A 16,848-nucleotide genomic window follows, 5' to 3' on the forward strand; every position below is an offset into this window, starting at 1 on the left:
GCGGCGGCTCCAACTCGCAAAGAGACACCGGGGGGAGGGAGAGGGTCCGGCCCGGACCGAGAGTCCCGGGGGGCCGGGCCTGGGGGAGGGTCCCGGGGGTCCGGGCCTGGGGGAGGGTCCGGGCCTGGGGGAGGGTCCCGGGGGTCTGGCCCGGACCGAGAGTCCCGGGGGTCCGGGCCTGGGGGAGGGTCCCGGGGGTCTGGTCCGGACCGAGAGTCCCGGGGGTCCGGGCCTAGGGGAGGGTCCGGGCCGGGGGGAGGGTCCGGGCCTGGGGGAGGTTCCCGGGGGTCCGGGCCTGGGGGAGGGCCCCGGGGGTCCGGGCCTGGGGGAGAGTCCCGGGGGTCTGGTCCGGACCGAGAGTCCCGGAGGGCCGGGCCTGGGGGAGGGTCCGGGCCTGGGGGAGGGCCCCGGGGGTCCGGGCCTGGGGGAGAGTCCCGGGGGTCTGGCCCGGACCGAGAGTCCCGGGGGTCCGGGCCTGGGGGAGGGTCCGGGCCTGGGGGAGGGCCCCGGGGGTCCGGGCCTGGGGGAGAGTCCCGGGGGTCTGGCCCGGACCGAGAGTCCCGGGGGTCCGGGCCTGGGGGAGGGTCCCGGGGGGCCGGGCCTGGGGGAGGGTTCTGGGGGGCTGGGCCGGGTGGAGGGTCCGGGCCGGACCGAGAGTCCGGGGGTACTGGGCCGGGAGGACGGGTTCCCGCTGCCTTATTATCTGAGGAATTTCCTGACGGCGCTGCAGACAGTTCTCCAGAGTGAAGATAAAGAACTTTTTGATGAAGGAGACGCGCTCTGGTTGGGAAAGTTCCACAATCTCTCAGGTGAATGGCTGGAGTGTGTGTCGGGAGCCTCCTGCTGCACTTGGCCTCAGTGCCGCAGGGCAGGAGTCCCCCCGACAAAGGACATTGAGCGAGAACCAGGTCCGGCGGTGATGTTCCCTCTGGTTGAATGTCCGGCTGGCGCTGCAGGAACTTCCCGTCTTCGCTCAGCCCGAGGTTGCTGCTGTTGAGTTTGTGAAATAGCTGCAGCGGATCCACCTGCACCTCCCTCAACACCGGCACCGCCAAACCTTCCTGAATGGCAGGAAAAACTCCAGTCTGGCAGCGCCTGTGGAGAGAGGCCGTTTAACTCTCAGTCCTATTTTAGGGGCAATTTAGCGTGGCCAATCCACCTACCCTGCACATCTTTGGGTTTTGGGCGTGAAACCCACGCAAACACGGGGAGAATGTTCAAATTCGACACGGACAGCGACCCAGAGCCGGGATCGAACCTGGGACCTCAGCGCCACAGTCCCAGTGCTAACCACTGTGCCACATGCAGCCCGAACCTATCAATACTCTTAAGGGTTCTGCCATTTACTGTACATTTCCCATCTGTATTAGACCTTCCAAAATGCATTACCTCATTTTTCAGGATTAAACTCAATCTGCCATCTCTCCGCCCAAATCTTCAACCAATCTAAATCCTGCTGTATCCTCAGACAGTCCTCATCACTATCCGAATTCCACTAACCTTTGTGTCGTCCGCAAACGTACTAATCAGACCAGTTACATTTTCCTTCAAACCATTTTATATACTACAAACAGCAAAGGTCCCAGCACTGATCCCTACGGAACACCACTAGTCACTGCCTTCCATTCAGAAAAACACCCTTCCATTGCTACCCTCTCTTCTGTGATCGAGCCAGTTCTGTATCCATCTTGCCAGCTCACCTCTGATCCCGTGTGACTTGACCTTCTGTACCAGCCTGCCATGAGGGACCTTGTCAAAGGCCTTACTGAAATCCATGTGGCCAACATCCAATGCCCTACCCTCATCAATCATCTTCGTCACTTCCTCAAAAAACTCAATCAAATTAGTGAGACATGACATCCCCTTCACAAAACCATGTTGCCTCTAGCTACGTCCACTTATTTCCAAGTGGGAGTAAATCCTGTTTTACATAAGAACTAGGAGCAGTAGTAGGCCATCTGGCCCCTCGAGCCTGCTCCACCATTCAATGAGATCATGGCTGATCTTTTGTGGACTCAGCTCCACTTTCCGGCCCGAACACCATAATCCTTAATCCCTTTATTCTTCAAAAAACTATCTATCTTTATCTTAAAAAGATTTAATGATGGAGCCTCTACTGCTTCACTGGGCAAGGAATTCCATAGATTCACAACCCTTTGGGTGAAGAAGTTTGTCCTAAACTCAGTCCTAAATCTACTTCCCCTTATTTTGAGGCTATGCCCCCTAGTTCTGCTTTCACCCGCCAGTGGAAACAACCTTCCCGCATCTATCCCGCATAATCTTATATAAGATTCCCCCCCCCCCTCATCCTTCTAAATTCCAACGAGTACAGTCCCAGTCTACTCAACGTCTCCTCGTAATCCAACCCCTTCAGCTCTGGGATTAACCTAGTAAATCTCTGCTCACCCTCCAGTGCCAGTACATCCTTTCTCAAGTAAGGAGACCAAAACTGAACACAATACTCCAGGTGTGGCCTCACTAACACCTTATACAATTGCAGCATAACCTCCCTAGTCTTAAACTCCATCCCTCTAGCAATGAAGGACAAAATTCCATTTGCTTTCTTAATCACCTGTTGCACCTGTAAACCAACATTTTGCGACTCATGCACTAGCACGCCCAGGTCTCTCTGCACAGCAGCATGTTTTAATATTTTATCATTTAAATAATAATCCGTTTTACTGTTATTCCTACAAACATGGATAATCTCACATTTGTCAACATTGTATTCCATCTGCCAGACCCTAGCTCATTCACTTAGCCTATCCAAATCCCTCTGCAGACTTCCAGTATTCTCTGCACTTTTTGCTTTACCACTCATCTTAGTGTCGTCTGCAAACCTGGACACATTGCACTTGGTCCCCAACTCCAAATCATCTATGTAAATTGTGAACAGTTGTGGGCCCAACACTGATCCCTGAGGGACACCACTAGCTACTGATTGCCAACCAGAGAAACACCCATCAATCCCCACTCTTTGCTTTCTATTAATTAACCAATCCTCTATCCATGCTACTACTTTCCCCTTAATGCCATGCATCTTTATCTTATGCAGTAACCTTTTGTGTGGCACCTTGCCAAAGGCTTTCTGGAAATCCAGATATACCACATCCATTGGCTCCCCGTTATCTACCGCACTGTTAATGTCCTCAAAAAATTCCACTAAATTAGTTAGGCACGACCTGCCCTTTATGAACCCATGATGCGTCTGCCCAATGGGACAATTTCCATCCAGATGCCTCGCTATTTTTTCCTTGATAGATTCCAGCATCTTCCCTACTACCGAAGTTAAGCTCACTGGCCTATAATTACCCGCTTTCTGCCTACCTCCTTTTTTAAACAGTGGTGTCACGTTTGCTAATTTCCAATCTGCCGGGACCACCCCAGAGTCTAGTGAATTTTGGTAAATTATCACTAGTGCATTTGCAATTTCCCTAGCCATCTCTTTTAGCACTCTGGGATGCATTCCATCAGGTCCAGGAGACTTGTCTACCTTTAGCCCCATTAGCTTGCCCATCACTACCTCCTTGGTGATAACAATCCTCTCAAGGTCCTCACCTGTCATAGCCTCATTTCTATCAGTCACTGACATGTTGTTTGTGTCTTCCACTGTGAAGACCGACCCAAAAAACCTGTTCAGTTCCTCAGCCATTTCCTCATCTCCCATTATTAAATCTCCTTTCTCATCCTCTAAACGATCAATATTTACCTTAGCCACTCTTTTTTGTTTTATATATTTGTAGAAACTTTTACTATCTGTTTTTATATTCTGAGCAAGTTTACTCTCATAATCTATCTTACTCTTTATAGCTTTTTTAGTAGCTTTCTGTTGCCCCCTAAAGATTTCCCAGTCCTCTAGTCTCCCACTGATCTTTGCCACTTTGTATGTTTTTTCCTTCAATTTGATACTCTCCCTTATTTCCTTATATATCCACGGTCGATTTTCCCTCTTTTTACCGTCCTTCCTTTTTGTTGGTGTAAACCTTTGCTGAGCACTGTGAAAAATCACTTGGAAGGTTCTCCACTGGTCCTCAACTGTTTCACCATAAAGTCTTTGCTCCCAGTCTACCTTAGCTAGTTCTTCTCTCATCCCATTGTAATCTCCTTTATTTAAGCACAAAACACTAATGCTTGATTTTACCTTCTCACCCTCCATCTGTATTTTAAATTCCACCATATTGTGATCGCTCCTTCCGAGAGGATCCCTAACTATGAGATCCTGAATCAATCCTGTCTCATTACACAGGACCAGATCTAGGACCACTTGTTCCCTCGTAGGTTCCATTACATACTGTTCTAGGAAACTATCGCGGATACATTCTATAAACTCCTCCTCAAGAGGGATCCTCTCGGAAGGAGCGATCACAATATGGTGGAATTTAAAATACAGATGGAGGGTGAGAAGGTAAAATCTTTATATTCGTATAAAAAACCTTGGGATTTTCCTTAATCCTGCTGGCCAATTACTTTTTGTTTCCCCTTTTACCTCTTCTGACTCCTTGCTTAAATTTCTTTCTACTTTCCTTGCATTCCATACTTGCTTTGTGAGTTCCCAGCTTCCTAGCCTTGACAAATGCTTCCTTTTTCATTTTTGTCTCCGGTTGCTGACATACCTGCCACTGCAAAGCTTCTCCTTATTTGCTCTAAAAATCCTTCACAATTTGAACGTACCTATTAAACCTTCCTTTAACCTTCTCTACTCTGAGGATAACCTCCCTCGTTTCTCTTGTAGCTGCACATTATTGATGTCCCTCATCCCTGCTGTCTTTGCAGTAAATTCCCTCTGCACCCTCTTCAAGGCGATGGCATTCTATAGTGTCCGGAATTGGACAGGTGAATGCAGCTGAGACCTAAGCAGTATTTTATAAAAGTTCACTCTGTACTTGCCAAAACTTCTCGAGAATCTTTAAATGTAATGAAACACCCAAAGGCGCTTCATTATAAAACAGAATTCTTATCTGAGGAAGTTCCTGCTCGAGAGGAAGTGCAGCAAAGGTTTGTATTCAGGCTGGAGTTCAGAAGAATGAGGGGGGGGGGGGGGGGAACTCCTAGAAACCTATAACATTCTAACAGGACTGGAAAGGGTAGATGCAAGAACGATGTTCCCGATGGTGGGTGTGTCCAGAACCAGGGGTCTGAGGATATGTTTAACAGAGAGATGAGAAGAAATTTCTTCACCCAGAGAGTGGAGAGCCTGTGGAATTCGTTACCACAGGAAGTATGTTTGTCAAGAAGCGATTAGATATAGCACTTGGGGAGAAGGGGATGGGGGGAAAGTGGGATCAGGCTATTCCATTGGATGATCAGCCATGATCATAATGAATGGCGGAGCGGGCTTGAAGGGCCGAATTATCTGCTCCTATTTTCTGTGACACTGAGCCACATCATGAAGTATTAGCCCAGATGACCAAATGTTTGGCCAAAGAGGTAGGTTTTAAACAGCTTAAAGTAGGAATGTGAGGTAGAGAGGGGGAAAGCAGAGAGGGAATCCAGAGCTTGGGATCCAGGTAATTAAAGGCCCGGCTGCCAATGGAGCCATTGTGATTGGAAAAGAGGCGAGAAATAGAGGGACATAGATCCCTCGTAGAGCTGTGGGACTGGAAGAATTACAAAGATCGGGAGGAACACAGAGCGATTTGTAAACATGGATGAGAATTTTACAATCCAAGACCTGGTTTGACTGGGCTCGTGGGTCAGTGAGCACAGGGGTGAGAGACCATCAGGACCTGCTGCAAGTTAAAACATGGGCAGCAGAGTTGTGGCTGATTTGAAGTTTGCAGAGGGAGAGCAGCCAGGGGTGTTGGAATAGTCTAGTCTGGAGGAAATGAAGGCCCCACGTGTATTTTTACAATTTATCCTGCTGTTAGGGTCTGATGCTCTTCCTGTACTTACAGGAGTTCTATCTTATTCACAGCTGCCGGGCAGATGCTGTATGTGCGACTCTTTCAACGGAAGCTGAAATGGCTAAAAGTGATAAAACTGAGCTATGCTGAGATTGGTGAGGATCTAACCCCCACCATTGAGGAGCTGCGGCTCGCAGGCTTCTTCCAGACAGGTAATAATAATCTTTATTAGTGTCACAAGGAGGCTGACATTAACAGTGCAATGAAGTTACTCTGAAAATCTAGTCGCCACACTCCAGTGCCTGGTCGGGTACACAGAGGGAGAATTCAGAATGTCCAATTCACCTAATAAGCATGTCTTCCGGGACTTATGGGACAAAATTGGAGCACCCGGAGGAAACCCACGCAGACACAGGGAGAACGTGCAGACTCCGCACAGACAGTGATCTAAGGCGGAAATCAAACTTGGGTCCTTGGCGCTGTGAAGCAACAGTGCTAACCACTGTACCACCATGTGCTGTAGGGGGGATATGTAGGCTTACAAAACAAAAGGATGTGGCAGCATTACAAATCAGCTATTTAGGTAATGATACCCAGAGTGTGGCAGGAAGGGACAGAGTGCGACGGGAAGGGACAGAGTGCGACGGGAAGGGACAGGGGGCGACGGGAAGGGACAGGGGGCGACGGGAAGGGACAGGGGGCGACGGGAAGGGACAGGGGGCGACGGGAAGGGGCAGGGGGCGACGGGAAGGGGCAGGGGGCGACGGGAAGGGGCAGGGGGCGACGGGAAGGGGCAGGGGGCGACGGGAAGGGGCAGGGGGCGACGGGAAGGGGCAGGGGGCGACGGGAAGGGGCAGGGGGCGACGGGAAGGGGCAGGGGGCGACGGGAAGGGGCAGGGGGCGACGGGAAGGGGCAGGGGGCGACGGGAAGGGGCAGGGGGCGGCGGGAAGGGGCAGGGGGCGGCGGGAAGGGACAGGGCGCGGGAGGGGACAGGAGTGTACAAACATTAAAACAGCAGCAAATCAGGTCAAAAATGGTAACAAGGCAAAATTAATGGTTCTTAAATGCATGTAGTATTCAGCACAAAATAAATGAATTAATGGCACAATTCAAGGTTAATGGGTGTGATGTTATAGCTATTCCAGAAACATGGTTACAGGGAGATCAAAACTGGGAACTAAATATTCAGGGGTTTGTGACTTTTCGTAAGGAAGGGCAAGAAGGAAAGGGTGGTGAGGTATCTTCGTTCGTACGAGAAGGAATAAGTACAATAGCAAGATATGATCTTGGATCGGAAGGTGTAGAATTTATATGGGTGTTGGTAAGAATTAACAAGGGGAAGGCAATACCAGTGGGAGTAGTCTCTGGCCCTAAACAAGTAGCTCTACTGTAGGACAGAGAATAAATCAGGAGATAGATAATAAAGGCCTGTAAAGCACTTTAATCATGGTTGACTTTAATCTTCATGTAGATTGGGAAAATCAGAGATAGCCACGAGGAACGTTTCATCGAGTGTATTCAGGACAGTTCCCTAGAACAATATGTTGTGGGTCCAACCAGGGATCGGGCTATTTTAGATTTGGTAATATATAAAGAGGCAGGTTTAATAAACAATCTGAGTAAAAGATCCCCCAGGAAGCAGTGGCCATAACATGGCAGAATTTAGCATTCAATTTGAGAGTGAGAAACTTGGGTTGGAAACAACTGTGCTAAACTTAAACAAGAAACTTAAACTTAAAGGAACGAGGGCAGAGTTGGCTGGAGCGGATTGGGAAAGGAGTTTAGCAGGAAAGATAGTTGATCAGCAATGTTAGATGTTTCTGAAAATAGTTCATGACTCACAACCAAAATATATCCCAGTGGTATTCTCGGAAAGGGATAAATCCACCAAAATTACAAATTATATGTACAAAAAAATCTTTAACCAAACACAAACCCCAAATAAGTCCCCAACTCAGTAGCAACATGGTAGCACAAATGGATAGCACTGTGGCTTCACATCACCAGAGTCCCAGGTTCGATTCCACGCTGGGTCACTGTCTGTGCGGAGTCTGCACGTTCTCCCCGTGTGTGCGTGGGTTTCCTCCGGGTGCTCCGGTTTCCTCCCACAGTCCAAAGACGTGCAGGTTAGGTGGATTGGCCATGATAAATTGCCCTTGGTGTCCAAAAGGTTAGGAGGGGTTATTGGGTAACGGGGAGAGGGTGGAAGTGAGGGCTTAAGTGGGTCGGTGCAGACTTGATGGGCCGAATGGCCTCCTGCACTGCATGTTCTATGACACGGGGAGAATGTGCAAACTGCACATGGGGACAGTGCTAACCACTGTGGCACCGTGCTGCCCCCTTCTCCGGATGCTGAGCTGGATGTACCTAGAGCACGTGATGTCAGTGCCTGAGACATACTCAGGATCGTCTGGAGCGACAGGAGAAATGAACTGAGAATCCCCACGTTACCCAGGCATTCCCAACCCACTCTGCCACCCCCTGTGCACTTTAAAAAAATAATTTTTATTAAAGTTTTCACAAAATATCAACAACAAAATGTAAAAGGAACCCAATAGAATAAAATTCAAAACAAAACAACCCCCGTGCCCCCCCCATACATAAATAATATTAACACCCGCCCAAACATAGCAAATATATACACCCCCTCAGATCCCCCAGTGTAAACAAACAAAAATAAAATAGAACCCCCCCCCCCCGGGTTGCTGCTGCTGACCATTGTCTACCGTTCTGCCATTTAAACACTGACAAAGTTCTTTATACTCTCCCAGGGTCAGAGCTCTGCGATGTGTCCGAGGCCCTGGACCTGTTGTCGGCTCCTGAGCTCAAATTATTGGCTAAAAGCTTCCACCTGCGAACCCAAGGTCAGAGGGCAGAGAGTCTGAAGTCCCTGCTACATTTGGCCAAACAGCAATCGATCTTCAGCAGTAAACAGAAACCGTCCAGTCCCGGCCTCGCCATCCTCAAAAGGTCTTTCAAAAGGCACCATTTTACCTTCGTACCAGCTGCTGTTAGAGCAGAGCCCACACTGTCCGTAGGAGGCAGCGGGGAGGGGTCAGGGAGGGGCCGGGCAGCGGGGACTCTGCCCCAGGGAGGGGCAGGGTGGCGGGGAGGAGCCAGGGTGGCGGGGAGGAGCCAGGGCGGTGGGAGGGGTCAGGGCGGCGGGAGGGGTCAGGGCGGCGGGGAGGGGCCAGGGCGGCGGGGAGGAGCCAGGGCGGCGGGGAGGAGCCAGGGCGGCGGGGAGGGGTCGGGCGGCAGGGAGGGGCCGGGTGGAGGGGAGGGGGCAGGGCGGCAGGGAGGGGTCAGGGTGGCGGGGAGAGGTCAGGGCGGCGGGGAGGGGTCAGGGCGGCGGGGAGGGGTCAGGTTGATGGGGAGGGGCCGGGTGGTGGGGAAGCTTCTGCTTGTGGGAGGAGGCAGAACTGTACAGTAAACTGTGAGGGTGCGCAGCTTCTAACCGGTGAGGGGAGAAGAAGGTGCTACGTCCCATTCCCAGGGTCTGGTGGGTGGGGGGTGTTTCCATGGCAACTAATGGGAGCTACAGTCAAAAGGGCCTTTTTTGTTCTTTGAGGCAAATGGCATTGATACATTGAAAGGGGGGCTCGGTCAGAGAGAAAGGAGTTAAAGGATCCGCTGGTATGGTTGGGAGAGAGATGGGAGGAGAATATCCGCATTGCCCAGCTGGATGGATCGTCCTGTGTCTGAGCTCTAAATGCTGCATCTTTTGGTTATTTCCAACGGCGATTGTTTGATATTGTTGTCTGTTGTCAGGGCGAAGGCAGTGGTTGGACGTTGTGTCCGAGTGGCTGCATTGGGCCGCGCTGTCTTCTCACGGCTGTTGCTACTTTTCAACCTGACGGACTGGACGGATGAAGAGGAGGTTTCCAGCGCTGGCCGGACTTCGCTGTCCACGTTACTCAAGGTCAACATGGGTCATTTCACATTTCCCAATTATACTGTCCTGAGGGAGAAGAAAATATTCCAGCACAGAGATGATTTGCTCAGGTGATGCCTCGTTCTGGTAAATACAGAATAGCATCTGTACAGTTAGCAGAATAATTGTCTCACCCGGTGCGACTTAATGGAAAGATCAATGTGTGGCCAAGTAAATGGCCAGGCATATCAGTGACATTGTTGGATGAGTGAAGCTTCTCAATAAAACTACACAACAATTCTGCTGATTGTGCAACTTTGACGCCTGAAGAGGAATTGCTGCCATTTAGATCGAATAACGCTGTTACTTTCTTGTCAGGTACACTGAGGCCGTGCATTCTCTTGCTGAGGTGGGAGGCGCCATGGCCGACGGGACCTGGAGTGAAGCTCTCCACCTTTGTAAAACTGCCAGGGAGACATGGATCCAGCTGGAGAAGAGCAGTGACGTTGGGTAATTGGAGGAGGTGCAGGACACACATGGGGACTGTGGTTCTCCTTGTCACACCGTCTCAGCTGGTAACAGCCTTCAACAGTGCCACTGCTGCCCCCATCAGCAAATAATCTAATGATGGGTCATAGATAGCTTTACAATTTGGCATCTTGTTAAACACGTGTGTTGACAGTGTGGTAGAACATGCATTTCAGTGAACAGGGGAGCACAGAGACTTAAACAGTGAAAGAGCAGTGGTTAGCACTGCTGCCTCACAGAGCCAGGGACCTGGATTTGATTCCCAGCTTGGGTCACTGTCTGTGCGGAGTCTGCACGCTCTCCCCTTTTTTGCTGGGCTTCCTCCCACAGTCCAAAGACGTGCAGGTTAGGAGAATTGCCACGCTGAATTGCCCTTTGTGTCCAAAAAGGTTAGGTGCGGTTACAGGGATAGGGTGGAGGTGTGGGCTTAAGTAAGGTGCTCTTTCCAAGGGCTGGTGCAGACTTGATGGGCCGAATGGCCTCCTTCTGCACTGTAAATTCTATGAAAAAGGTGGCCATTAGCATGGGTACAGTTAGATACAGAGTAAAGCTCCCTCTACACTGTCCCCATCAAACACCTCAAGGACAGGTACAGCACGGGGTTAGATACAAAGTAAAGCTCCCTCTACACTGTCCCCATCAAACACTCCCAGGACAGGTACAGCACGGGGTTAGATACAGAGTAAAGCTCCATCTACACTGTCCCCATCAAACACTCCCAGGACAGGTACAGCACGGGGTTAGATACAGAGTAAAGCTCCCTCTACACTGTCCCCATCAAACATTCCCAGGACAGGTACAGCACGGGGTTAGATACAGAGTAAAGCTCCCTCTACACTGTCCTCATCAAACACTCCCAGGACAGGTACAGCACGGGATTAGATACAGAGTAAAGCTCCCTCTACACTGTCCCCATCAAACACTCCCAGGACAGGTACAGCACGGGGTTAGACAGAGTAAAGCTCCCTCTACACTGCCCCCATCAAACACTCCCAGGACAGGTACAGCATGGGGTTAGACAGAGTAAAGCTCACTCTACACTGCCCCCATCAAACACTCCCAGGACAGGTACAGCACAGGGTTAGATACAGAGTAAAGCTCCCTATTGTGTACACTGCTCCAAGTGTAATGTGGACACTCTCGCTCCTCTGCTTGTTCATGCTGTCGATCTCGATCCTGCAGTGACTGGTTGAAACTGGCCAAGGTCTGTAATCACGAGCTGACAGGTTTGAGCCCAGGACCATGAGGATAAAGTCCCGATATTACTCAGTCACACCATCAACATTAAATATCTGCCAAATGTTTCCTTTCAGCTTGCAGCGATTGATGAATGTTGGTTAATTTCAGGTTCCACCAGGATCTCCCGGTGTATCTGCGATGTTTCACCGCAGGCTGGGTCTACACACGGATCCGATTCCGCGGGGTTGAAATTTTTCAGCGACTACACATGTATGAGGTAAAAGTGCAAAAGTTACATAAGAAAGGCCTAGTGATCCAGTGCTGAGAAAAGTGATTGAGTGATCCAGTGCTGAGATTAGTGATCGAGCACTGAGCATAGTGATCTAGTAATTCAGTGCTGAGGATGCAGTGCTCGGTAAAGTGATACATGCCGGTCTCTGAACTTGTATGTTATGGTAATATAGAGGTGCTGTTCAGGGATCCAGCCCAGGGTGAAGTGATCTTGTGATTTTAATATAGGACATGATGATTTAATGACTTGCAGGGCTTGAGGTTCCAGTATTGACCTAATGGGGGAATAGCATGATCCAGTAGTGATCCGACAATCAAATGGAGGAATTGGTGATCCAGTGCAGTGTATAGTAATCTGGTGATCCAGGATGGGCCTATGGGAACAGTTGCGATCGTTCATTTTGTTTAGTTAAGCTTATTATGGATATAGTTGAAGCTGTTGGTGTCAGAATGTTAAACTCTGTCTTTGAATCTCACTCTTAGGAGGCAGTGGAGGAATTGCAAAGTCTTTTGGAACAAAGCACCTATTGTGTAGAGAGCCGCGGCCACTGGTGGAATCGACTCAGTCTGAATCTCCATCAGCATTTGAAACGGACGGATCAGGTAACTGAGGGTAAAGGTCAGGGTGTCTGCTGCTTAAAATCTTTCCCATCAGGTCCATGTGTACCTCAATGCATTGATGTGATTGGGGCAGAACCCAGTTTTGATCGATCAATCCCAGCATGTCCAACCGTGTTTGACACAGACAATGGAGGGGATTGAACCCAAAGCTCTGAATTCTGGTGAGCTTTGCTGCATAATAAGCCAGGTTTGGTCATGAATTAGGTTCGGTAATCGGGTGAAATGAAATGAAAAATGAAAATGAAATGAAAATCGCTTATTGTCACAAGTAGGCTTCAATGAAGTTACTGTGAAAAGCCCCTAGTCTCCACATTCCGGCGCCTGTTCGGGGAGGCTGGTACGGGAATTGAACCGTGCTGCTGGCCTGCCTGGGTCTGCTTTAATAGCCAGCGATTTAGCCCAGTGAGCTAAACCAGCCCCTGGTTGAGGAATGTTTAAGGTTTAACAGACAGTGGAAGCTGATTCATGCTCAGCTCGCTGACTGACTGTCTCCTCGGATGGTTCTGTCAGAATGGACTCCTGTTCATGTGATCTTGGATTCCAGGCAATTCACTGTTTGTGGAAAGGTTTGGACGATGTGTGGGTTCACACGGGACAGCGACTGGCTCTATACCAGAGGGCTCTGCGGATACGCGATTCTCCAAGCTGCAGGAAATGGCATCACCTTCTTCAGGATGTGCCAGTGATGAGAGTGGAAGATGTGCCGCATGTGAGTGTGTCTGAGGGGAGGAGCTCGGAGACCCCCCCCTCATCAATAGTTTAACCCAGTGCGAAACATTGCATTATTTAATTGTCGGAGTCCAATTTAGATCATTTTCTTTTGTTTTATCATTTTATTGACTGGGTGATTCTCATGAATTTGAAGCATTAGTCTGACTGGGTCTGTGGGCAAATCAGTGACTAACTCCTGAATTGTCAACCACCAGATCAGCTGCTATTTCAGTGCATTGGCAGAGCAGCCGATCTCCCTCCTCTCCTTCTGGAAGAGGATTGGTCCAGTTTACCCAGCTCCACTCTTGGTGCTGACACCTGACCAGGAATGCTGGTCACTTGAGCACCTGACCCGTACAATCCGTTCATCGGAACCTTCGTCGCACAAAATCCTCCAGCTGGAACGATGGCTGAATGTTTCCTTCTCTAGTTCAGTGAGATTAGGGCTAATTGTATTCCCTTTCCCAAGCGCAGGATCAGATCTGGAATTCCAGACTAGCCAAGGCTCCCCTGGTCCAGACGACTCCTAACCCTTCAGAGGGGGTAGTGCCCTGGGTCCCAGCTGAAGCTGCAGAATTTCACGTTGTAATTTTCTTTCTAGGTGACGATAAAGGGCAGAACGTGCCCAGGGATGGGCAACGCCTTGTTCCTGATGTCAGACCCCAGCGAAGGGCCAAATCTGGGCCAGGGGGAGCCTTGCTCTACGGTGATCTGTTCGGTGGAGGAGATTTCTCTGGCGCACTATAAGCAGCAAGGCTTCGATCAGGGTAATCACTGCGTGGAATCCACTCACATTTTACTGCTGAGGAAGGACTGTTTGCTGATTTATCATCCTGTCTGTTACAGGAATTCACGGTGAAGGAGCCACATTCCTGACACTATTCGGACTTCTCTTCTGGGACATCATCTTTCTGTCTGGAATCCCAGATGTTTTTCGAAATCCCTATCAGGTATTTGGCTAAAACATAATTTTGTCGAGATGCTGCCCTCTTAGTCAGAGGTTGGTGGGAGTGATTAGTGTCAATTCACAGTCAGGAGCACACACCATACCGCTCTCTGGACAGCAATTCAAGCAATCCTTTCTCCCGATCTCTGTACTTCTGCAAGTTTAGTTTCCTCAAGTACTAACTGCATTCAATTTCTTTTTGAAATCCTTGATCACTTTGAGCACTTGAACGAGCCGACAAGTCCGTGGACCAAGTGTTGGGAAATGGGATAGTTGCTTGATGGCTGGCACAGAGACGATGGGCTGAAGAGCCTTGCTCTGTGCTGCAAAGCTCTGACTCCACTTCCACCATCCTCATAGGAAGAGTGTTCCAGGTCATTCCCCTCGCTGTGTAAAATAGTTCTTCCTCACCTTCCCTCGTATCTTTTGTCTAAAATCTTAAACCGATCATAATCTTGTGCAGCTCTATCAAATTTCCCCTCGATTATATTGATTTCCTTCAGAAATTCCATTTCCAGCAGGGTAGGTAAAAGACAAACTGGAAGGAGTTGGTCTTTTATCATCTGACAATTGCTTCTTACGAATATGAAGGTAATGATTATTTCTGTTAAGGCTGGTCCTCTCGATCTCTACACTGACTGCTTCTACCAGCACCGGAAGATGCCCATTGAATCGAGGGTGCAGTTCCTGCACGATGCAGCCATAGAAACCCTGCACAGGCTTATCGCTGAGGTCTGGGACAATCACAGAGACACAACTACCACATTAATCAACTGGAGGATATTCAGCTCTCTTCAACAAGCCCAGGTACACACCTTCAACACCAGTGACATACTGAGGCCCAACAAACTACACCCCAGTGTTTGCAGTGACACCGGAGTAACATTTTCCCACTCACTATACTGTTGCAATCTCAGCTAAAGAACAGTCACTGTCTGGATATCCTCGTGCTGTAAGCTGCGGGGAGACATATCAAATGCTGGAAAGTGGGGGTAGGATTTGTGGGCCGGTACAGGGAACGATGCATAAAGTGCCCTTGTCCTGTTCCGTAAATGTTCAATGGTTCTATTCTATGATTAGACTGTGGACTGCCTAATTTGTGGTGAAATTGTTCCCTTTTGGTGCTGAACTGACATATTTGTGGAATGTTTTCAGAGTCTGGTGAGCTGTTTGGGGAGCCTGTTCCTGAGTGGCATCTGCAGCATTCTGGCCAAAGACTTGAGGCACGGCCGGGGGGGGCTTCCTGATCTCGTTGTCTGGAACAGCCACAGTCTCCAGTACAAGGTGAGTGAGTGAGAAACACCAATCTGGCCATTGGTGTTTCCGGAGACTGAACCTTTGTGAATCGATTCACAATTGCCGGTTTGTTTTTCTCGTGTTAATTTGCATTTGAGTAAGAAAATCCCCGGATCAAGGGTAAAGAGAGTGGAATCCAATGCTCCTCCGCCATTAATGTTAGGAGAAATCTGGTTCCTGCTCCTTACTCAGTATTTTGGGGCCTTTATTGCTCTTCAACACATTTATCCAGTGGGAGCACAGTGGAGTAGCTGTGCCCGAGGAACTGGTCTCCCAAGACGGCGTGTTTCTGTCTTATATCTTTACATGCTGCACTGTCTGAATATCCAATGTTCCTCTCACACCTGAAGTTATTTTAAATGCTCCTCACCTGTCATTTTTCTCTTTGGTTTCCAGCTGGCAGAAGTGAAAGGACCGAGTGACCAACTCTCCCACAAGCAGATGGTGTGGCTGGACCAGCTGCAGAGACTTGGGGCTGACGTTGAAGTTTGCCATGTCAGTGCAGTTGGGGCACGAAGTCACAAACTCAGCTGATGCCGGAGAGAGGACATTTCAATACCCCACTGCTCCTACATCCTGCCCCCATCCCGGAGCTCAGTGGCTATAAATGAGGATCACACTCCTGCAGCATGGGGTGAGTGCAGCCCGCAGATGAGGCGCTAGAAGCCTGGATCACTAACTCTCTGCCAATGCGGTGTACGATGCTCAGAAATAGCCCAGGGAGCTCTTTCACGCACTCCTGCTGCCAAACTGCCCGAGAGAAACTTGTATCAAAGCAAAATATTACAGATGCTAGAAATGTGAAATTAAAGCATTTCTAAGAGTAATATTTGACTCAATGTGTTTCTCTCTTTACAGATGCTGAGTATTTTCAACAGGTTTTTAATTTCTGATTTCCAGCATTGCGGTGTTTGGCTTTTACACACAGCTGCAACTTGTATAAGGAGCTCTGGACATGTGCTCAGAGAAAATGGATTAAATATTTCATATACTCCACTCCTGTTCCTGGTTGTGTTACTGGGCCAGCATGCTGGAGGACTCTAAAGCAGGCATTGTCAAACTCAGGGGCGCGACCCGTCCGTCGCTGTGCTCCAGATCGTGCAACAGCTGCGGCCGGTTTTTTTTAAGCGGACGCAGCTTTTGTTTTACAAGTTCAGGCCCGGGGGGGGGGGGATTCATTTTACTTTTATTATTTTTGTTACAAATTCGGGGGGGGGGGGGGGGGGGGATCTTATTTGATAAAAGTTAAAAATGCAGACCTTTGGACAGATGGAGACTCCATACTGTCAGACAACATTTCCTCATTCAACATTTCTTACCCTGAATAAGTAAATGTACAAATTGAAATACTCTACCATACATGTGCATTCCTTGCTGAAATAGCTTGCAAAATAAATCACAATGTAGAAATACTGTATGAAGTCAGCAGCCTTTCTTAGGCAGTTCCTCAGGGCAGGAATGAATTCCACTCCACTCCAGTCTGATGGGTCTAATCTACAGCCCCTGCCACACGTGGGGCAGATGTTGCTTGGAGGCATTCTGTCCACTGCCTTCACTTTGC

At 49.3% G+C, this 16,848-nt stretch overlaps 1 protein-coding gene across 1 annotated transcript; it reads left to right on the forward strand.

The window, feature by feature from the left end:
- Positions 1-657: 657 nt before the first annotated feature.
- Positions 658-16,114, forward strand: fan1 (FANCD2 and FANCI associated nuclease 1). The gene is made up of 13 exons (XM_072492637.1): positions 658-809; positions 5,915-6,055; positions 8,616-8,814; positions 9,613-9,846; positions 10,094-10,225; positions 11,591-11,699; positions 12,197-12,316; positions 12,879-13,043; positions 13,647-13,812; positions 13,892-13,995; positions 14,604-14,798; positions 15,147-15,275; positions 15,684-16,114. Exons 2-13 carry the CDS (start codon positions 5,926-5,928, stop codon positions 15,819-15,821), a joined length of 1,821 nt encoding a protein of 606 aa, XP_072348738.1. The 5' UTR covers positions 658-809; positions 5,915-5,925; the 3' UTR covers positions 15,822-16,114.
- Positions 16,115-16,848: the final 734 nt, after the last annotated feature.

The sequence above is a fragment of the Scyliorhinus torazame genome, chromosome 30, assembly GCF_047496885.1.
Source record: "Scyliorhinus torazame isolate Kashiwa2021f chromosome 30, sScyTor2.1, whole genome shotgun sequence".
Lineage (NCBI taxonomy): Eukaryota > Metazoa > Chordata > Chondrichthyes > Carcharhiniformes > Scyliorhinidae > Scyliorhinus > Scyliorhinus torazame.

Excerpts from the sequence above, each read along its gene's own strand:
- fan1 (XM_072492637.1), top strand. The coding sequence starts at position 5,926 with ATGCTGTATGTGCGACTCTTTCAACGGAAGCTGAAATGGCTAAAAGTG. Across the intron at positions 8,815-9,612 it reads GGCCTCGCCATCCTCAAAAG|GGCGAAGGCAGTGGTTGGAC; the intron begins GTCTTTCAAAAG and ends GTCTGTTGTCAG. Across the intron at positions 10,226-11,590 it reads GAGAAGAGCAGTGACGTTGG|GTTCCACCAGGATCTCCCGG; the intron begins GTAATTGGAGGA and ends GGTTAATTTCAG.